Below are 22,971 nucleotides of genomic sequence, written 5' to 3'. Positions count from 1 at the left end.
CAGCAGTATACAGATTCACCAGTGTCAATGAATATTGTTCTGCTAGTATATTTCTTATTTCATGCTTCATTTTCTCTTCTCCCAGAGCTAGAAGTGTCATAAAGTGTTTTGCATTCTAAGTACTAGGGATATAGTGTAGAGACAGTATTTGCCATGTTCTAAGAAACAGAAGGCACACAGTGAAATTTAAAAAATTGAATAGACAGTTACACCTCTCCCATTTTATGAAAGAAATTGGCAAGAGGTAAACATGGGGGCATGGGGAAGAAACTGTGTCTGTATGTGGATGACTTCTTTTTTTCTCCTCCCTCCCCTGGTGCATCAGAACTGAGAGAGGCACTCGCCATAGTCAGGTCTGTACTTAGGCTTTGCATATTAGCCTTCACAGCAGTTAATGATATTTAGGTTCAGCCTAGCTATCAAGAGGCAGGGGGAAGAAAAAAACGCAATAAAGAAGTGGCTCAGCTTCTCTCAAATGGGCTTTAATTGAGCTTTTTGTGATGAAAAGCTAATGCTATCTGTTTCCTAGAGATGACTAATTCTGTGTTCCAGTTGTTAACTGAGGAGATAGGACTGTAGTTAGAGACAGCTTGTGCCAAAATATGGTAGCAGGCATTTGGTTGTTGACTAAAGGTTTTAAATATATTAAGTTATGCTGGAGGGGGAGGAAGAAAAAACTATCTATTTTTGTTACAGGTTGTACACTTAGCTGTAACAAATAGGAACACTATGGCTGATGCTATACAAATATTTTTAACATGGCTGTTTCCTGCCCTAGTTCTTAGAACAGGAAGTAAACATCTGTATCAGAGAGGATTTGCTATTACCACTGATAATTGCAATGATTCTCTTCTATGAAAGCTACTTAACTCCAACAGCATATTTAACTACGTATTTTAACATATTTGTATGGCGTGCATACAAATAAGGTCTATTTTCAGTAGTATTCTATACCTCATTTCTGCATTTATCAGCTGTAATACATTCCAAGTACTTCTGTATATCATTGAAATGAAAGATTTTACTGCAACTTAAGAATGAACATTTATGCTTCCAGCTTCCTCTGTTTTTTTGCCAAGGTTTCTTCGATCTAAATACAGTGAGGTGCAGAAAAAGGATAGTCCCTGAGACCAGTGGTGTTCAAAATACCAGTGTCTGAAACTGTTGCCTCAGATTGGTGAGCTTATTCAGGCAGAGCACATGAGAACCAAAAATGCAGATTCTGTCAATAAGTCTGCACTTCATCTCTTGCTGAAGCAGGGAGCATTACTACATCTCATGTTGCTGTGCCTGATTAGGTCTTTGTGGGAAAGTGAGCCTTTTCTGCTGTTGAGTTAGAGGTATCTGCTTTAACAGTCACAAAGGATATGTGAAGAAGTCGGACATTTGAAATGGGTCATGATGTTTATTTGTGAATACCTTGTGCTTAGACCTGGAGAATTTCTTTTCTCATGAGAGTTTTAGGAGTATAGGAGGTGGCACACTGGCAGTAGTGTTCATTTTCTTCTTATATTACAAGTTGGAAGATATTTAGCTCCCAGAACACTACTTAAACTTAAGTGTGGGGTTTTTTTTAACCCTCCGTTTTATGGCCTTGAAAACTATGGCACATTATAGGCTCAAAAAGTCACACAAGAGTGGATCTCTCTCAGTATAATGTAAATGGAAGAGGCTCTGTTCATGAAAACAGAAAACACAGGGAAATCTTTGTATCAGTTCCTGCATGGCTGAGTCTGCAGTGAGCTTCAAAGGTCTTGAATCTGAGGGAAGTGATGACATGAAGAAGGTGTTCTATGTGGAAGATCATGTAGAGATCAAGAGAATTGGAAACGAAGTCAGCAGAGTAATATTTCTAAAGAAAGCCTTGTATAAGAGAGAAAATAGAAGATAAGTTGGAAACTATGTCTAATATGAAAGGTTTTAAGAACAGAAGGCATGAAAGGTGGGAGCTGAAGGAGGAACCAAAAAGAACAGTTATGGCCATAAATATGTCATGATGACTCTAGCAGGACATGAAGTGAGAGAGAAGCTGGGTTTTGTAGGACTGTGTGAGGAATGGATCATGAATTTCCTGTGTAAGGTACTGGGCAGAGAGGTGTTACCTCACTGTTGAGGTGAGACTGCGTCTAGCAGCTGTGAAATTTGAGGGCACGTGCTTGTACTGGGGGCAGTTCTCCTGTTCCATTTTACACTTCCCTCAGCGGGTGCATGCACTGCCCTTTTGATTTGGCTCTGATTCCAGTAGGGGCTGTGTTTCCAAGTGCAACTCTGCACCAACAGGCCTGCTGTAAGCATCAAGCCTCCCTGATAGAGCTGTTTCTAGCTCCTCTAGTTGTGGAGAAGGTGGCTCTTCCTCTTCCAGTCAGTGTGCTGCTGAGTTGCATGGCCTATGGCTATGTGGACTGAAAAAATACTGAAGAAGTCCAAACTTCAGCATTTGTCTTTTAGAGGTGACTAAAACTCCTTGTCCCTGTCCATCCATTTCAACACCAGAACTTTCACTGGAAATAAAAATTTGTGTTAAACATAATTCAGAGCCTTATAATAAAACATGTCACGTGGTTAACCTTTAATACAATGTAGCATTTAAAGAATAGTTTGCATCTTTTGCTGGTAAATTACTACATAAATATTTAGATTAGGTGTGAATAGGAATGTGGCATTATTTATGGATCCATATTTCTCTGGCATTTCAGATGCATGGTTGTTTTGCTCCTTAATAAATGCAGACATTAAAAGAACAAGCATAGACAAAGTGCTAATTTTAAAGCTTTGCAGCTCAGGGGAGAAAAATCTACCCATGTTTTGTTAGAACTGCTTGTTGTCTCCGTTCGCACAATAGAGAGAAATCTTATAAAACACCAGAAGTTGCAATAAGCTCCTTTATTTCTGATACTTGTCATGGAGTGACATGTCTCACCTGCTTGTGCAGATTGGTAGCAGAGCAACCTGTCAGATCTGAAGATGTTTTGGTGCTGTCTGTTCCTTCTTGCTTCAGAGGCAGCTGTGTTATGGTACAGTTACTGCTTTAATTTTTGTCTGTATTTTGCTTCAGTTCTTTCTCACCTTAATCCTTGGAAGGGGAAGGCAAGAATATGAAATGTCTTACTCATGAAAACTTGAAAAAAAGTGCACATCCCCTTTTTCCTGGTTTAACTAGGGATTGGACTGTTTGGGAGGCTGCCCAGAAAGCCACATCAGCAGCATGGAGTGCCACAGTTGAGAGAATGGTGCTGACAGAATGGCACTCACTGCAGGCTGCTGTGGAAGCACTCTCAGGTCTGATACACGTGGGTTTTCTTGCTTCTGTGAAGTCCTGTAAATCACATACCTTGTCTGTATCTCAGACTTATCCCCATATCATATGTGACCTTCCCTGCAGAGTGAGCATACAGGGATAATGACAGGAAGTCTGTTGGTACCCATGAGCTGTTGAGATACTGCAATGATGAAGGTTTCTGGCTGTTAAAATTAAAGAAACAAATAAATATATACAGACAGCTCCCAGGAATAAGCTTCCATTTGAGATGGAAAAGGTATGGATGTTTCCTTGACCTGTTGAAATTAAGGAGAGGTACTGAGCAGCTCTGCCACAGTTTTGGCTTCTAAATTAATCCTGCACTGAAGAAGTTAAATCTTTGGGGGCTCCATAGTTTCCATGATGTTTATCAGTGAGAAAATCTGACTAAACGTTCGGTGCTTTTGTGCCCCTTATTTGTCTTCTGTTTTGAACTTTTGGAAGGAAGGTAGCTGTCTGTATTTATTTATTTGTTTCTTTAATTTTATTGTTTTTTCCTGAAAACTGGTCATACTAATCCAGGGTCCTTGCAAGGTATTCATATACAGTAGTTTTCCTTTCCTTCTTGTTGGCTGGAAATAGGCATTCCCATATAGCTTGGTGTGCAGGTTACCTTGATCACCTTATGTCTGGAAAATACCCCTAATTTCTCTGATTTTTTTAGGCCTCTGTTGTTTAAAACCTTTCAGTGTTTGATTTTTTTTCCCATTTCCTTATGTTGTATTTGGTTTGGCTCAAAAATTTAATATAACCACAGGAATGTATTTAACAAGGAGGTCTATTCCATTCTTGAGTTGACTAAGCCCTTCTAAGCATCCGTGGTGATCCCTGCATTATCAGCAGTCGCTGTATGCATGGAGTCATCTCACTGTGATTCTGACTGCATTGCAATAAGTAAAGAATTTGCCAAAGAACTATTTGCTTACTCAAATATTAATCCTGTGAGAGGACTATATCTGAAAGTATCATTTTCTTGCTGCCAGTAACTGTCTTTATGCAAACTCTTTTCAGCTATTTTTGCTTCTGATGAGCACTTTTGAGTTTAGATTCAGGAATTCCTGTCTTCGGGAGTAACAGCCCTCCGGCACTGATACCCTCAAGGCTAACACATAGCAATGTTTCTCTGAGATGAGTGGAGAACTATTGTGGGAGGAAAAAGAAGTCATAGCTAAGGGGAAAAGGTTTTCTCTCTTCCCCACCAATACCTGGGACTTCTGTGGTCCATACATGTCAGCTGTGTACCTTGGTATGCTCCTTGTAAGAAGACCTCCAGGATGTCAGCTCTTCTTTAGTGGTAATAAATGTCAGGATTTAGGGATGAGTGTTTTTTCTTGCAGGAGGTAGCAACTCCAATACCTCATAACAGTTTTTACCTGAAATAATGGACAATTCCAAAAAACCTGAAGTTCAGTGTGAATGGGTCACCCTGGCCTGTCCCAGCAAATCACATTTTCTGATATGAAATTAATCAGCCAGAGTAAACATCTTTATCTCCAAGAACAGTAGAAAAAGTCCTGGGAGGTATACATTTGGCCTGTGGAAGTTAAGTCTTTGTTATCAGTACTTCTCAGGAGAATCATTCCAGGTCCTTTCTCTTCCATAAATATTAACCATTTGATTTGAAAACCTTTTTGTTACCCTAGGGTGGCTTCAGAAAGTAAGGTGTGAGGGAAAGGGAATTTTGTAAACATACTTTCTAACGATGTACAAGGGGTAGCAATTCTCCTCAGATGATTGGAGAAGACGTATCTTCACTATTTTTAGAATGTTTTAGTATGTTTAACTTACTAGTTGTAGTGTGATGAAAATATAAAACATATGTACTGAACTAAAGTGCAGTGTTAGAATACTGTCAGTGGCCAAAAGCGTGTAGCAAAGTGTAAGAGTGGGATAATACTTGCCCCACAAAGTCTCACAATGCCCAGAAACCTGTAAATAAAAACTGCAGTCAGAATGTTTCTCTGTGTTTGATAACATTAGATGGTATTTTTGTTGTTCTTGTTTTTAGGAATTTGTTTAGGTAAGTCCCCCAAACATTTGCAGCCTCCTGTGGAGAGCAGTTCCACAGCTTAGGGGATCACAGGAGGGCCTGTAGGCCCCTGGATCTGCTCAGTTGCTGGACAAATGCATTTTCTCTGTCTTGAGATGCTTGCAAACTCATAACAGGTCCTGCAAGAATAGGGGCCAACCCGCAGCCTTTGGTCTTCTGAAAGCATAGCAGTGGATATTTTTTGTCCCCTTCATATAATTTTAATTTTTACATTGTTCTGGCCTGCCCTGCTATGTCTGTGGACAAAGGAATGTAATCTGGGGAAGTATTGTACTGTTCTTACCTTACAGCTTCCTTTTCTTCTCTGGTCAACCAGATCTGAAGACTTTTAAAATGCCTCTTAATTTGAGGAGCTGTGGGTTACTTTACCTACTTCTACATCTCAGATTGCCAGGAGGAAAGGATACCATTATTCATTAGGCTGGGAAAGCAGAAGTTTCCTGTCATATAGTATTTGAATGGTTTGGGTGTGAGGGAACCAAAATCAAGAAATAAAATCCAGAGTGTTGGCCAAACAAATGATTTTTGTTTTATATTTCTCCCAGTTTTAGACAGCCCTGTTTACCTACCCATGTCTCTAATTTTGAGTTGTGAGACTTATTTTTGAGTACTGTTATTGCAAAAAGTGCCTATCACCAGGAAGAGCAGCAGAACACACCCTGTTTCAGACAGTAATATTTGATTCCTGAGTGCTGTAAATGATGTAGAAATGTGCATGTATTAATGAGGGGTATAATAGGTTTGAGTGAAAGTGGGAGATAAGATGTGTTAATCTTGTATATTAAATAGTCCTACAACAATGAACCTTATAATGAGGCTGTTATTAAATCTTTCCTTCCCTGGCCTCAGTTCAGTGAAAGCAGTGCTTCTGAGTTTGGCATGTTTAAAGTCAGATTTCACAAGAAAGGACCAACTCTGTGGGATCTTTGTCATTTTGATGTCCTTACCACATTAGAGATCTGTACAGCACATGGTGGAAAAGATCTTTTCAGTATTCCATCATGCAATATTTTCCCTTTTTTAGGTTTGAGGACCTTCCTTAATATTAGCGTGCTGGTATGGAGTCTGTTTTGACCTCAGCTGTATCTTACGAAAAGAAGCAATGCATTTCTCTCATCTACATCATGCAAACAGATTGTGTTCTAACAAGGTTAGAAAGACTGTCAAAATAGCAATAGTTTTAAAGGAAAAAAAAAATTCTAGAATGATCTGTGATTTTTACATTGTGATTTTACATTTAGCTCTTGTAGCTATAGTGCTGAGGACAGTTCTGTAAGAAGGGCAAGATCCCTTGGTTCACTGATATTTATTTTTTATATTTTTGTCCAGCAACATTTACAGATTTTCATTTTGCCTCTTGCACCATTTGCCAACAGTCAGATTAAAATCTGCATGGTGCTGTCTGATTATGTTCTGGTTTAAAAAGAGGAGATAAGAAAGTTTAAATACTGAAGCCTGATGCCCGCTGTGGAAGATACAGAGTGGCAACCGCGTTAGGAAGCAGCAAATAGGAACTTATCCAGGCATCTGGGCTTCCTTTCCAGTAAGGACCCAAATGAGGACTTTCTCATTCTGAAGGTGGTGGGGGCTGGGCTGAAGGAGACTGCCTTTCTCCATCAACATTATTCCTGTTTAAGGGGAAGGGAAAGGTTCCGTGAGAGACATCAAATATATAAAATTAAAAGCAATGATTGATTGCTTCCTGCAAGGAAGCAACAAGACAGACACCGTTGTGTATTCTCAGGTGATCCCCATTCTGATTGGAACCAAGACCAAACCTGATTAGCTTAGTTATAAAACAAGTTGATGTTTTGTGATCTTACATTCTCATTCCCTGCAAAGCAGACACCTTTTTGATTTACTATGCATGTTCTTTAATTGAGATGGAGGTGCTGTAGCTCTGCTCTCAGTAAGTTCAGCTTTTACATTCCATTTTTCTTTTGCCTCTTCATCCCCTTTTCTCCACGCTTCTGACTCTGAGCTCACATTTATCCTGTTAAATAACTCCTCTTACAGTGTCTGAACATAAGAGGCTGAGCATCCTTTCTCAGATACCTCAATTCCCATCTTATCTCTCCTCGGGCTTCTGCCAGGAGCTCCATTGTCAAATTAGAGTAAGGAACATGTCTGTTTTAATATCGAGTAGTACTGAGATGACAAATGGCTTTGTGTAAACGGGAACAGGGGCTGCTGCAAAAATTTTTTTAATTCTCACAAAGGCCTGCAACTGAAATAGCAAACGTTCCCAGCGATGGATGTTTCACATAAAGCCGTGACTCCCTCTGCGGGTGCGGCAGAGTGTGATTCGAGGAAGAAGAGTAGCGGGAGGATTGCACGGCGCGTTTTCAGGGGGCAAGGCGATGCTTTTCGGTGAGAAAATGAACCCCGAGCGTTCGCCCGGGTGCGCGGCGCGGGCCGGGCGGCGGCAATGCCCGGCGCGGGCACACGGTGGCGCCACAGCCCCACTTTTGGCGCGGCCGGGGCCGGTCAGCGCCGCTGCCGGCTCTGCGGATGCACATATGGCACAATATTATCGTTTTATGGTTACAATTATGAGCAATTTGATACAAAATGAAAGCTAAATTATGCAGTGTTCCTTTTATTTGTTTAATTTTGCGCTCTAAATATGTAGAAGGAAAAATAGCGCCGGTTTTGCGTGGATGGTGATCGGTACAATGCCTCTTTTTGGCTTTGTGTTCTCACACAGCGCAGGTTGTGATTGTTTTCTCTCGTACATGATGAAATGTGTGGAGTTGTTCTCAGGTGCTGGGACTGTTTCGCACAGAAATTGTTTATGTTTGAATCTCCAGGCTCCTTTCTTCCATAAAAAATGCATGGTACATCAACTGGCGGGTAGACAAATACATAAGTAACAAGTTCCTTCACAGTTTCTAGTGGAAGAGGCCGGGTAGCTGTGCTGTTTAAGCAAATGCCAAAGGAAGTCTTTAAATTCTGAAAGTCACTATAGTCATTGGCAGAGCTCTCCTGAAAGGAGCAAGTATGTTCTGAACAAATTCCTTCTTGCCAGTGAGGAAAGTCTCCTGCCACTGCAGTTCTTATGCTAAAAGTAAAAATTTTCATGGCCCATGCCAGGATCAGTATCTTGTTATAATGATCTGTGGGGTCTGTATTTGTGTATTCAGGTTCTTAGTTTTTCGTCTCATAAGATCCCCTATGTTCATTATTATGAAAATGCATATTTTTGCCAGTATATGCAATGGCATAATTTGTCTTTTTTGTGCTATGTTCTTCTTTCCTTTTCAGTAAAAGAAAGTTGTGAGCAGAGCCAGCCTGTAAAATAAATCTTGGATTTTTTTTTTTTTTGTGTAAGTATTCTTTTGTTTGTATTAATGAAGATAAGGGTGGAGATGTGCTTTCCACTTGGAATAGAAAATGCAAGCTCTGAGATGGTATTTGCATTTATCGATCCAGGCACATCTGCTGGCATACGATGGTGTATGATATTTTTGTCCTTACCCACCTTTGAACCAGAGAACATGGCAGATAAGCTGTCCAGTTTGATTGGCATATTCTGTGGAAAGGCTTTTCAACACGTAGGATCAAATCCTGTATCCTAAACTGCTTTTGCAATTTGAAAGTATGTTAGAGACTTCTCTGAGTTTATCTGCTATATTGGGAATTAGTTTTAGGTTTAAATGCTTTCCTTGCTCTCATCAAATCATATGGGCTATCTTCTTCTTTGGCCAATTTTAGATGCACTATATTTGCATTGTGCATCTCAATGTTTTCCAGTGTGTTAAAGCGAACTTGGGAATTTCATCGTCTGTGTGGAACAGAGTATCTTGGTAGATAATATAAAACTTAGGCTGTCTATAAAAGAAATTACTAAATTACAAGTACTAGGATAAATTATAGTGGTGAATTTAACTAGGGTAGGAAATCTTGTATCTTTTGTGGCTTTTTCTTTGGGATCAGTTTTAACAGTGGCTCTACAGGTGCTATAGGTGGAAATGGAAAGATTATTTTCTTGAAAACAACTCTTCAGCTATTTAGGAAACTGTTTTTTATTTCTGTTCACACCTGACATTTGGGAGTCCAGAGACTGGATTGGAATTTGGTGTTTTTTGTATGCTTCTTGAAAGCTCCAAAGGACTGCCCTGGCTTTGTCACTAACTTTCTTAACTCAGTAGCTTTTCTGTAGGTAGGTAACCATAACTTGACTAATTTGTATGCACCATATGCAGTCTCGGCTCACTTCAAAGTGTAATCAAGTCATGAACTAATTACAATACCATATTCCCAAAGAATGTAAATTTAATTTCCCTTCAAACAGAATGGGAATGTATTAAGCAATTCCTTTATATGAGAGCTGTGGCATTCAACAACATAATGCTGATGCTTCAAACAGAAGTGAAGTTCTTAACTTTTGTGGACCTTGTGACCTTTTTCCCTATGCATCTTCCCTTTTTATTCTTGCATCTTGAGTTAATTTACTGACTGGATAACAACATTAAAATATTCAAGTGTAAATTAAAATGTAACTGTTGGGCTTCAGATTGGAGATCACTCTGTCTTATTGTATGTGACTTGCTTCTTTATAGTGTTTTCAGAATTGTGCTTCCTAAGGCATTTGGATCAGAAGGAAATTGTGTTTTGAATTGAAGGCTCATAAGGTTCAGACTCTCACCAGATGATTTCTTTAATACACGAAAAGTGGATGTGCAGAAAGTTCCCTACAGGTTCTTAGCATCACTGTGCCAGGGAGTCCACATAAACTCAGTTATATAAGAACGAGCAAAGTGAAGTTGTTCATAAAATATTTTATTACCTTCAGTCTTTGCAGCAACTTCAGAGTTTAGATAATAAACCTTCATAGAAGTTACTAGTCTCTACCCTTTCTCAGAACAATGATTCACATAGAGGCAAACCACTTATTTTATTTCTCTTAATTTTAAGGCAGAAGAAACATGTTAGGCTTGACTTTGATCTGTGCCTGGATGGTCTGATTTCTAAAATTCAGTCCTGTTGCTCTTCTGAGATGAAATTTTCAAAGCACTGGACTGTATGTGTTAAACCCAAGTAGTATTTTAAAATTGAATGTGGGTCAGCTTCCAATGAAGTATGTAATTGTTAAATGCTAAAGGAAAGAGCTTAGAATATCTTAGTTTATATTTTAAAGTGTTCCTTTTAGATGTTAATTCATTAATACCAGCAGTTTATTTTTATTCATATGACTTTTCATATGTAAGTAGTTGAAGCTGCATTATTTTAATCCTTTCTTTGGTTAGGGAGAAAAAAGCCTGCAGGTGGAAATCAGAATGACATACATATTGCTTCTTTCCCAAAAGGCACGGTATCTCTCTCCTATTGATATGCAAAATATTAAGGCAGAAAATAAAACCCATTGCTTTATGTGTCAAAATACTGTAAAAAATATATGCTTGGGTGATGCATGTGAAAAAGTGTGGGTCCACTTCAAGCTGAACACACTTGCAGTGAAATTTGCCATTAGTCTATTGTGGGTCTTTGGGGCTCTGCAGACTCTAGAAGTATGATTCCCTTAGGAACCAAAGTGCTTAGATGTAGCTTGATCCTTAGTTGTCGTCACAGGGATAGCACTGTTCGGAGACCCAGCTGCATGGGTCTTAGCCTTTGCCTGAGTTCGGTGAAATGCTTTTTTACTCTTGCAGCATTCTTTAAAGTCATTTTTGTACGAACTGTACAGTGAAATGTTGTAGTAGTACATGGTGCCGCAGTTATGGATGCAGTGGTGTGTCTGGTAAACAGCTGAGAGCTTGCTGTGACATTCTTCACGTGCCAGGCACAGGCCAGAGGCATTTTGGAAGTGGTATAGTGTTGCTGTTGCTGCCAGAAAAAACCCAATCCCCAAACAAACCCCACAGAAACATCAAAGCAAGGTAAGTTAGATCAGGATGTAGTGCTTGATGCTGTGCTGCTGGGACTGTGCACGGCTCCTTGGATGGGTCTGGTGTATACACCTGCTTGGAGAACATGCAGATGAGCTCAGGTCTGCCTGCAATTTATCTGAGAAGATTTTTCTTGGGAGACCGAAGACCTTTCAGAGCTTAGTGTAGCTTCATCTACCCATTGTCAGTGGCGTTTCCTCAGCATCTCCTTTCTTGTCTAGTTTTTCTCACAGCATTTGTTTTCAAGGGACTACCTGAGGCAGTGAAAAGAGTTGAGTCTGCTGAAACTGGCAACATGATGATAACTAGTCAGGTTTCTAGCTGCATGTCCTTAAGCAGGAATTTAAAAAGACCAGTGCTTTGTGGCTACTGGGTCGTCAGTGCACATGTCAAAAAACTTTCTTCATCGCATCACAGAAATTTCTTCTATCTCTACCACAGTGTTCAAGTTAATGCTGTCTGATTTAAAGTCCAATCCAATTTGTGTGTGTTTGACTTTTTCTTTCCTTTGATTGCTTTATTCATCTTTGCATATCTCTGTAATAGCTCTGAGTCTCTAGAGAGTCTTCCATTGGATATGGGGGCTGATGGGACTGCAGCATCTGGTGACTGAAGATGGAGATTCAACTCCTGTGTTCTCTTCTGGCCATGGATGTGAGAGAGAATGCAGTCCTGAGTGAAAGGACAGTCCAAGCTGAAGCTACAGTCAGGGATTACAGGAATGAATCATCACTGGGCATCTTGGTTGATGCTTGGGAGGTCTGTTAGGGCTTTCTGCGTGGGTGAATGCAGGCAAACTCAGACTCTGAGCTAATCAGATGCAAGATGAATCTGGTCTGTTAGTGCTGTGCCTGAGCTGTGCTGGTTTACCCTGCAGCTGCAAGACACATGTCCTGGAGCTGGTTTGAGGAGTGCGGGGCTGCTGGGCTGCCCCTGTGTGCTCAGACGTGCCCAAAGACTCCCTGTGACACAGTTTTCCCATGTGTATAAAGGGCACAGTAGAGCTGCTGCCTGACCCAAAAGTGCTCTTGCAAACCAGTGAGGAAACTGTCACTAGGTGGTGAGTTCTCACAAACATTCTGAAAATACAGGAAGGCCTTTGTTATTAGATTGATTGCAAAGAATCTCATTAGCTGTCTTCACTTCTTTTGCTAGTAGCTTCTAGAAAAGTTTTTTCCAGACTTAGTTTGCTGTGATTGGAAGCTGCTTTAAATTTATTTTTTTCTTTCAATAAAGTGAGATACATCAAAACATTTCTTCTTAGTTCATAAAGGTCCCCCAAAGAAATCTTCTTGCTAAGGAGAAGATTCTCTATCTTCTGATTTGCCTTTTTCCCTCTTACAAAAAGTGATATAGGAAAAGCAGAATTTCAGTAAACAGTTCTCATGGAGCAACCTGATGTTGGCTTCATTTGGAAACCTGGACCTGAAGAGACCAGTAGTTGTTTGAATTGCTGTAGCATGAACATAGCTTACACAAGCATGTGGAGGCTGATGTGTAGAATTCAAGAGCTTCTTTGGTAGATGCTGGATGCTCTGAACTATACCATTTCAAATTTTAAACTGGGCTTCACTTCAGCTCAAAGTGCCAGTGGAAACAGTGGGTTGGGAACAGTGAAGGTAGTCAGTGGGTGTGCTAGAGACTGGCCCTTCTCATCGCAATTTCTGGGAAAGCAGGAACTGTAGGTTTTGGTTTTTTTTCTATTTCAGCCTGTGGGAGGCTGACAGTATTTCAGTAAGGAGTAAGCTGTGAGTAGTTGTGGTAGCCATGGAGCAGACTTAATAGCCTGAGGATTAAGAGCGGAGCTGAAGGAAGGGGTTGGGACTTTGCAAGGTGGATAAACACGCCCAGACAGGTGACAGTTGCTGGGAGAGGTGTCCTCTGCTCCCAGCTCCACTCCCCCTGCTTGCCTCATGCCAGATCTTGTGCCTGGTTGTCTTTTTGCCTCCCTGGGATAGTTTGCTCAGGCCTGGAGTGAGGGATCTAGGGCTCAGCAGAGCTGGTGTGGATGGAAGGAGTGAGTGGGAGAGTATCTTTGGAAGCAGTTGAACTTTAGGTTGGCTGTACCTTCTTGTGGAGCTTCACCCCAAGGAAGAGCTCTTTGTTCCCTGCCTGGCTCCCTGGACATCCATTCCTGGCTTCTGTAAGCGTGTCACCACTGTGTGCTGGTAGCCCCTCCTCTCACAGCCAAGTATCTCCACTGAGGTTATTATCTCATAAGAGCCATAAATGAGCTCTTAATTCTTTGACTTACATTCAGTGAAAAAATTAACTAATTTATTCTATAAAATATGTAGTACTTGCAGTATTACATGTAAATTTGGCTATTGAAATTCTAACCTTTGCATTTCTAATTTTTTTTTGTTTCCCCCTCCTCCACATACAACCTCAATACTTTACTAATAAACTGCATAAAAAGTATTACTCTAATACATTCAAATGCATATTTCTTGGACATAAAACTACCTTTCAGTGAAATGCCAAGTACCACTTCTCCCAGGTAACTAACATCTTGCAAATTCAATATTTGTGCTCCTGAACACATGAAGAATTACCAAATGTGTGCATTTAGGTGTATTACTTTATTTGGAATGAAAATCTGTAGGGCTTCTCATGTACTGTTTTTTCAACCTTACTTTTTTTTTTTTAAAAAGCAGATTATGAAAATATTTATAATGCGCGTGTCTGTCCAAAGACTGTGTTGCCCTAGTAGATGTATGATCTTGTTATATCTGAGTGACTTAAGTATTTTTGTGGCAGTGTTGTGTATTCTCTGGCTAATTTGTAGGAGAAAAAAGGAGATAATCTTGCTGCTTTTAGCAAAAAATTCAGTAGAACGAGAGAGTAAGATCTAATATTAAGGCTTTTTTTTTTCTTAAGAAGATATTCTGCAGTAAATGTACTGGCACATTTTTGAGAATTGCCATACTTTCAGCTATTCTGCATGTGTCTCAAACAAATGAACTCTTTCTTCATATTAGAAGCTTCATGTTTACTTAAGTAAGCAAAGCAGGGCTTTAAACTCACACTGCGGTGGCTGTAACAATACTTTGCTTAATGTAGAGTGATTGTGTGAATGAACAAGGTTTTAATCTTCTAATACAGTGAGTATTGCTGTCGCTGACCAAATCTCACGAGAATTTAAGGGACATCTTGGCCACCATTCAAGCTCATGTGAGCCATTGCCCTTCCCGCTCATGGTCACATAACTGGCCTTTGGGCAATCAGGATTTGCTTGCATGCTTTGCTGATGTTAATTTTGCTTGTCCTGTTTTAAGCTGTATTTTAAATGAATTTGGCAGCCACATGGCAGGAGGTGGTGGCATCATGTGTACCATGGTGGCATCATGTGAGGGCTCTGCAGTCTGTAAAACACAAATGGGGCCTGCGAGTGTGGGCAGTCTTGCCTGGCTTTCCAGTAGAACTGGTACTAACACTGTGGCAGGAGTGAGGATGGCTGCCTGGCCATCACTCGTGTGCCCCACGGCTGTTTAGGGTGCTCGTTTCTGGTGCCAGCAGTGTGTGCTCACTGGAGGGAGGAGAGGGCAAAATCTGTTTTGTGGGGAAGGGGTTGCTGGAAGCAAAGTGAATTAAGAGGGCTGTAAAAAATTGATAAAGATAGATAGGACTGTCTGTTTTTTATATTCTGCCACATAACATGGGTTTAAATGAATTTCCCTATAATTTGTCTTCAAATACCGACATTTAACTCTTAGGCTGTATAAATGAACTGGCTTTTGCTAGACTAAAATTCATGCCCTGCGTCCAGGCTAATATGTTCACCTACTATAAACATTACTGCCTATGGTTACAACTGGAATAAAAAATTCCTTTTATATACATCATAGCTGGCAGAGACTCCTGAGACCACCACAAATCACTTCAGCCTTTTGGTGCTCTCTGACAAAATGAACTGAAATGTAAAACAGCTCCGGCTTCAGGCAGGCTGGCTCTGGAAAGCAATTAGCTTGTTAAGACCATTGTTTGTACCCTCCCCTATTTCCAGGTGCTGAGCAAAGGTGTTATGAGAGCTCTCCTGATTGATTTCAGCACTGGGGTTTATTAACCTTCCATTCCTTCCTAAAATGTTTTGCTTATTCTCTCAGTAGCCTTTTATTTAAAGGAAAGGAAACCAACCAAACAACAACAAAAATGAAGCCCTGGCAAGGCCACCCCTCCTGCAAAAGAATAAGAAGAGAGGAGGGGGGGAGAGAGGGAAGGCAACAAAACCGAACCAAAAAAAACCCCTTAGGGTCATAACAGGGAATAACAAAGCAGTGAGTTATTTATGCAGCCATGATTGGCAAAAGTGATTGCAACATGAATTTGCCCAGAAGCAATGATTAGATCATAAAAATGTTAAGGAAATCTGTAACTCAACACCGTTTTAAAGATTGAAGAAGTTTTTGTTCCCTACCTTAATTGCAGTGACTTGTTATTAAAGTATTTATTCAGAGTAATCTCTTTGGACAGCGAGCCCTTATCCCATCTGCATGCATAATTAAAAGTGAGGGGGGAGAGAGGGGAGCATAAATGGTTTACCATGCTACATGAGCAAGGGAGGGAATTACACAATGACAGGTGAAGAGCAGATTTATCTCCTGTTGGAATTTCAATGCTGCAAGCAAGGCAGGACACTGTTGCTAATATCCTTGCAAACACCACACTTGCTGCTTCTCCAGATTACTGTCCAAAAATTATTGCTGGTCTGTAAAAGGCCTGTAGCACTGCATCTGTGGCTGTGGGGTTTTGAGCCATTGGCGCTCAAGCAAAGAGATTGGATTTGGTTATGTGGGCTTGTGAATCGATGTCTGTGCTTAAAAATGGACTATTTACTTACTTGGCTGGCTATTTATTTATTTATAAATAAACATTGGTAATGGCTGGCTTTGCTGAATATGAATAAGAGGGTTGTAGTTGTTCCAGCTGAAACAATGTCATCACCTGCCTCCTGCTGCTGTCCCTTTTCCAATGGTAAAAGAATTTGGTGCAATTCTTCTTTTTCCACTCTGAGTAAGGAAGAAGGTTGTACTTGAACATTCATCTCTAGGCAGATTTATCATCATTAGGTGCTACTCAAACACATGGTATCTGTTTTTAAATTGAACTGTTATGGATCTAAATCAGATTTACACGGAGTAAGTTGGTATATATTTGGCTATAACTGTTCGCTAAAGAGTGTTTTTCCCTTAACTTTTGATGTCTCACCTCTGCAGCAGCAGTACAGAGAATGCCAAGAACTTCTGAGCCTTTATCAGAGGTACCTAGCTGAGCAGCAAGAAAAACTATCACACTCCCTTTCTGAACTCAGTGCAGCCAAGGAAAAGGAGCAGAAGGTAAGCTCTTTTTTTGCCATCTCCTTTTTATTTAAATTACCTAGTCGAAGCATCTTTTTGAGACTGTATTATCTTACATCTTATTGTGTTGGATACTGTTTTGTGATTGGTTTCCCATGAGTCCTTGCTTAATACCGGCATTGCAGGAAAACAAAGAGAAAACCCCCCACAAGTTTTGGGTTAGTAGAAGGAGTGAAGTTAATTGACCATGTTGTAATGGAGTAGGAATCATGGTAACTCACACCTTTGCCAAGGAAAAAGTAAAGATGCTGTTACATTTTTAGTTCTGTTATTTAAACAGGAAAATAATTACAGTCACTGTAGATATAGCCTTTCACATTTTCACTGTGGCTTTTGATGATTGAAAAGGGCATTACAGATGATGTATTTGGTCAGTAAGAACTTTCTCATGTCTGTAAAGCAGCTCATCTGACTTGAGCTATTTTTAGAAGACCTGTAGTTCTATATGCAGTTAAACCCAGAAAATGTTGACGATACGTGTTAAATTAAGTGGTAGAATTTTTCTTGTATGTAGGCGCCCAAAGCCTTGAGAACATGGTTGCTTGAGATTTTCCCCTGGTAGCTAGGTGCTTGGTTTGCATTCCTGCTGACAGCGGATTATACCCTGGAAGAGAAGACTGCCTGTGCAAGTGCTCTACCCCATGTTCTTGCTTGCTGTTCTCTAGTAGCAGCTTCCATCTGCAGGTAGACCTCCAAAATCCATCCTACCTAAGACCATGCCTTTTTGTAGAGGTTATGCCCTTGATCCCCTCTTCTTCTGGAACAGTCTTAAAGGCTTATTTGTAGCAGGGCTACAAAGTATCCAAAAGGAGGTCTGATTCTGGCATCTCAGTGGTTCCCTGCTGTGAGAATTATACAGGTAGAATCTGCTTCTCTGGAGACTGGAGACTGTGCTGGAAGGAGTCTTTTAATTCTCAGGAAGCAATACTCTGTGACTTCGTTGGCATCAGGAATGTTTGGGTTTTTTTGTCCTGATGGTGTGGTTTTTAGCTTTTTTTTTTTTTTTTTTGGTCCAGCATTGTTGGACATTGAGCTGTTTGTCAGGCTTTTAACCTTTTATAAACATTTCATTTCCATTCTTTTGTGTTTATATCTGCCCTCCATTTTTGTGATGGCATTGAATTCAAAACAAGAATATCCTCCCAGAACAGATGATGTCTGTGTTGCTGCTTGTATGGCATGCAGCTTGCTGGGGATCTCCATGGAAAGTAGTCCAGAGGAATCCATGTAGTCCAGAAGCACTGTGGTAGCTGTGTTTTGGGTGTTGCCAATCCTTCTTCAGGTTTTGCCCTGAATGTTTAATTTCTAGCCTTTCAACTTCAAAAACGTTTATCCTATACGAGGTTAGCCCTCTAGTATGGAGGAATCCAGTGTCATCAAATCTACAGGACAAAGGCATGGAAGCAGATAATAGGAAACCTTCAGCCCACTGACTATCAAATTATTTCAACAATCCATGTTCCTCTCCTCTTGTTCTTCTGTCTTCCTAATCACTCTATCGGTGTATACACAGAGACTTCTTTAAAATTGTTTTCTGATTTCATGTGCAAGTTCTATCAAGCTCATCTTTGATTCCATTATTTCTTTTCTCTATGCTTACAGGTACTTTTGTCCACAAATGCAAATTCAGATATTATATCGAGGTTTGCCTTGACATTTCATTTATGGTTACATACTCTGCAGCTCCAGCCTAGCAGGTCTGAAATTACCGTAGTCCTCTTGTTGTGTGCAAGGCATCGTAGGCATAGATAAAAACCTGTCAAAACATGCTTCAACTGTTTTTTCTTATAGTGTGCAAAATGTTTCTGATGTTTCTAGCCTTCCTCTTCAATTTTCTTGTTCTTTGCATTTGGCTTTATAAATTATTACCATTTTTCACCCAAACAAGCACTTTGTGCTGTGTTTCTCCTCACAGTTTAGAAACTGTGAAGAGGTGAGCAGGACTGCTGCGCCCCGTCCGTTCTTTCCCTCACGCAGTCCTTCATGGGATGGCTTTCGAAACCCAAGAAGGGTTACTGGGCTGCTCTTGATGGGACTTGGTGTTATTTTCGCACATCTTCTGATACCTGAACTGTGAGCTCTTAGTGTCCTTATGGATCTCTCTTTGAGTGTTGTCTTAACACAGTAGTTCAGGCTGGCATTGTTCTGTCTGCCTGATGGGTTCTGCCGAAGTGGAGCACAGCAGGGAGGGATTTTTGAGAGGAAAGAATTGGAAGAGGACAGACCCAGAACACTCTCCTCCTGCTCCAGGTATTGCCCATGCCAGTTCCTTCTCCCCCACTGAAGCTTTTGTGCTCTCCTGTTCTGTTTTAAGGTGGACTTTGACAAGAGCAATTCTATTGAAATGTTAGGATAATGAAAATCTTTGTGAGTTTTGTTTGAATCCAACTCCATTTGAAATCTTTTGCTTTTCTCTTGATTTTCTCCGGGTTAAGGAAATCTTGGGTATGTCTGGGTTTAAAGCAAGATAGCTAGTTTGTCACATAGTTTTCTCTTCATAGAACTGTGTAGGAGACATAATCAGCATTTCCTGTTACAGGACACTGCTGATCTTACGTGCGTCTCTGTGTTTCGATGTACGATGTTCTGATTTTCCCATCTCTTGCAGAAACACTGGACTGCGCAGCTGTACTCCATAATGAAGCACTTCTTTGTTCTGCCTGTTTTGAGCTGTTCTTTTTTGTTTCTGTTCCTTTCCCCGCCTTTTTCTTACTTGTTAGTTTGGAGTAATTTCTAGTGCTACACCTGTATCTTAATACCTCCTGCTTCTGCTTTTCACCTGCCTGTCTCCCTCGTTCTTACTTTACTGTAATTTGGATCATGAGCTGTCACTTTCCTCTGGGCTCAGATAGGTATTTGGAAACATCTCCTTTCAGTGTTTAAATGCTGTTTTTTCTGTCAGAATAAGACAGTTAACAGGACACGAGAACAGCAACTTACCAAACATCGATGGCATTGTTGTAAGAAGAAGTGGAGTTATACTGGATGTAAATGACTGCAGTAACTGTGTGCATGTGGCTGAAATGCAGCCCTGGTTTGTGGCTGTACTGGACTAATGCAGACGCTTTGGTGTTAACTTTTATTTTTGTCTGTTTTAGTATCACCAAACGATAGCAGTAACTCTGAAACCATGTTTTCCTCTTAGCTAATATTGCCTCTTTATAATGAAAGTCAGCCCTCAAAATGTAAAGAAGCATCCTGGTAGTAGTGAAATAAAATTGCTGGGAAGATGGTGGTAAGATGATTTAAGTCAGAACTCTCATGGAGTCAATAATCAGTAACTGGAACATGGAACTTCCTTTTTTTTGTGAGATAAAGTTAATTCCATTTGAAAAGATACTTAAGGTGACATGAATTGAATTATTCAAAGTGGCCTTCTCAGCATTAACTCTAGGTTAATATCTCATGATGCCTCTGGTTTCATTATAGGAGTTTTAAGTACATAACTTTTTATAATAAATTCAATACCTAGAAGCCGAACTGAAATTGGTTTACCTTCTACCAACCCATAAAAAGAAGCATTAATTGTAACGTGAATATTAAAGTGGTCACTAAAGTTGACTCAGATTCAGAGAGATAGCACTGTGGTAAAGGAAGAGCTCTACTGAAAAATAGGCTTCTGCCTTGCTGATAATAGAAAATATCATTCATAGTAAAATGTAGTTAAACTTTTCTATCAAAAATGATTTTTGGGTATACTCTCTGCAGCACCCAAATGTTCAGTCTTCGCCATTTTCGTAAGCTTTACACAGACATGTAAAGAAAATTGCCCTTGTTCTAGGTAATGTCTGATCTAGTTTATATACTCACTACTTCACTGCCATCTTAAACAGTGTCAAGAATCCAGTTTGATTTGCCACATTCCAGCTGATGAATCTGTAGATGTTCTGCAGTGTAGAGTAGCACTTGGGGCACAAAAGTTGGACAGGCAGTTTCTGTGGAACTGAGGTTCTTGAGCTCTATCACTTAAGAAAAGAAAATACCTGTAGTCTTAGCACTGCTTATTAGTGTTAATCTTTGAATTTACAAGTACAGCTGGCAGCTTTTGTTTCTTATTTGTGGAAGATTACCAATACATCTGCTAACTCCCTTGGTTCACAAAGATTCTTGTGTGTGAGGCTTCAGTTCTTCCTTGTGTAGAACAAGCATGGGAATGGAGTGGGATTATAGGCGGAAGGGAATATCAAGAATTTATTTTCAATGGTGTATCATCTCCCCTCTCCCTCAGTGTTCTGATGTCTGCCCCGTGTTTTGTGGTTTGCCAGTGGCCCTCATCAGGAACAAGGGTATTGTTCAATGCTAACCACCATGCAAGCATCCTGAAAGACATGGTCTGCTTTGGGCAAATGGTGAAATCCTAACATGCAGTTGTATCACTTCACAGTAAAGTCCAAAAAAAGCCTTTATCTGCAAAAATGAATAAGCCTGGATTTCTTTTGATATTGGCAACTAAGATTCTTGTCCTTTTTTTTTTTGCCTTAATAAGAATGATTACATACTAAAGCTTCAAACATTACTTATTTGTTTTATTATTTTTTTCCTTTGGAAAAGATATTGAAACACACCAATCTTCAGAAGCCTTTCCTTTGTGATTGTCCCCAGACTTCCCCAGTTTGATTTTTTTTTTAGGACAGGTCACCTTTAAACACATTCTTAGCTTGCTTTAAAGACAAAAAAAATTCTCACATATGCGAAGGGTTTTGAATGCTATAAGGTAAACCTTCATCATGGAATTGACTTTGTCTGTTTACCCAGCTGTATGGGAACAGTGAATGAGCCCATCTGAAAGATACTTGAAAACTGGGATAATAAATAAAGAACTAATTTGACTAGGGACTCGAGGGTATTGAAATAATTTTGCAAGGCCAGACAGAGACAGTTTTTGCATGAGTAACTGTCAGGAATAGCCTTGCCTTACCTGTGTTACTTTCTGCAAATCCTCTGATCTCTCTCTGTGCCTCTCTTATCTGTAAAAATGAGATAATGTTTTTATCCTCATTCTTTCTGTTTTTTTTTTTACTGAGAATGTCAGGTTTCAGGTGCTTTTTCATGGGTGTTCAAAGTCATTAGCAGTGATATTTGAAACATAGGGTGGTCTGGAATAGACTACCCTGTAATAGCATGAAGAAAAAGAACATTTTTTTCCTTTTACCTCTAAGATACTAGGTCATAGTTAATTTACCTGTCTCTTCTAAAAAATGGTAACACTGAATAGGAATGCAGATGGATATAAATATTTAAGTAAAAAGGAAATATCAGTATTGCAATACCTGTGCGTTACTAGCATTCACAACAGAATTCCACCCACACTCAATCTCCTGGAATGTGTGCCACAGTAGAACTGTGTGGCTTGCCCAGTCCATTTTCTTGATGTGAATGACACTGTGTTCCTGGTGATAAGCACTTTGCTCTCAGCTCACTCAGTTCACCACTTAAGGGAGATCTGTTAACCATCTCTTTGTTCTACAGTCTTTAGTCAACCTTGTCTCTAGCCTCTTTTAAAATATTTTCATTCTCCTTTTGTTTTTTTTTTTTTGTGTATGCCTCTTTCAGTTTCAGCCATTTAGCTTTAAAAACTATCCCTCCTATGGAAATCTTTTCCTTGGGTGAACAGTCATGTCTGGTGTATATTTTTCTGTTGGAGGATAAATCTGGAAAGAAGACTGCCTTCATTTCCATTCTCCGAGATCAAAACATCCTCTTGGCTTTGTAGGCTTCTGATGATGCTGTTACACTTGTGAGACATCACCTCTGGATTTACACGAGAATTCAGATTTGCAGCAGAACTGCCTGTCCTTGAGAAGCACTTTGCAAACTCTTAGATCTCATATCACACTTTCTCCAGTCTAACGTTATAGTGGCTCTTGGGAGAGTGAATTGTGGCCATACTCCCCAGCATCCTCTCACTTTGAAGTGGGAGTAAGGCTTTCTTCAGTGGATTCAAGGCTGCGTATGAATGTGCTTGCTGTCAAAGATTTTGTGTTACACTACAGGCCTTGAGGAAGGAAACTTCTGTTCTATCCATCACTGTGAGGAGTTACCGGTTTACCTGGACGTCATTAGGAGTGTAAGCATACCAGCTGCTTAGCCATATGCTGTCACTAGTGTTGTACAGTCCATTTGCACATGCCCTTTGATTCAGCAGGATTTAGCCTTTTCCAAAACTTGAGACTCTTGAAAATCAGTTTCTCATGTACTTACATCCTTGATTCACCAGTTCCTTGTTCCTAGACTTGTCTGATTCCTCCAAGTGTGGCATGTCCTTCATGTTGTGATTAACATTACTTTTCTGAACTTCAGGAAAATCAACCCTAGCAGCTTTCAAAGCCCAACTGAACCAGGAACTTAATGCACTTTGAAGCTTGCCTTGTTTTGGTG

At 40.1% G+C, this 22,971-nt stretch overlaps 1 protein-coding gene across 3 annotated transcripts in view; it reads left to right on the top strand.

Moving 5' to 3' along the window:
- Nucleotides 1-22,971, top strand: part of KIAA1328 (KIAA1328 ortholog) — a 171,596-nt gene that overhangs the window by 52,984 nt on the left and 95,641 nt on the right. For 2 of the 3 annotated variants that reach the window (XM_038125884.1, XM_038125885.1), the window contains exon 6: nt 16,445-16,572. In XM_038125884.1, the coding sequence (XP_037981812.1) occupies nt 16,445-16,572 (128 nt within the window). Of the gene's footprint in view, nt 1-7,726; nt 8,918-16,444; nt 16,573-22,971 lie in introns of those variants that run through there. The other variant, XM_038125886.1, reaches the window with a different exon arrangement.

This window comes from Motacilla alba, chromosome Z, assembly GCF_015832195.1.
Source record: "Motacilla alba alba isolate MOTALB_02 chromosome Z, Motacilla_alba_V1.0_pri, whole genome shotgun sequence".
Classification (NCBI taxonomy): Eukaryota; Metazoa; Chordata; class Aves; order Passeriformes; family Motacillidae; genus Motacilla; species Motacilla alba.
This window is presented reverse-complemented; position numbering and strand designations above follow the sequence as displayed.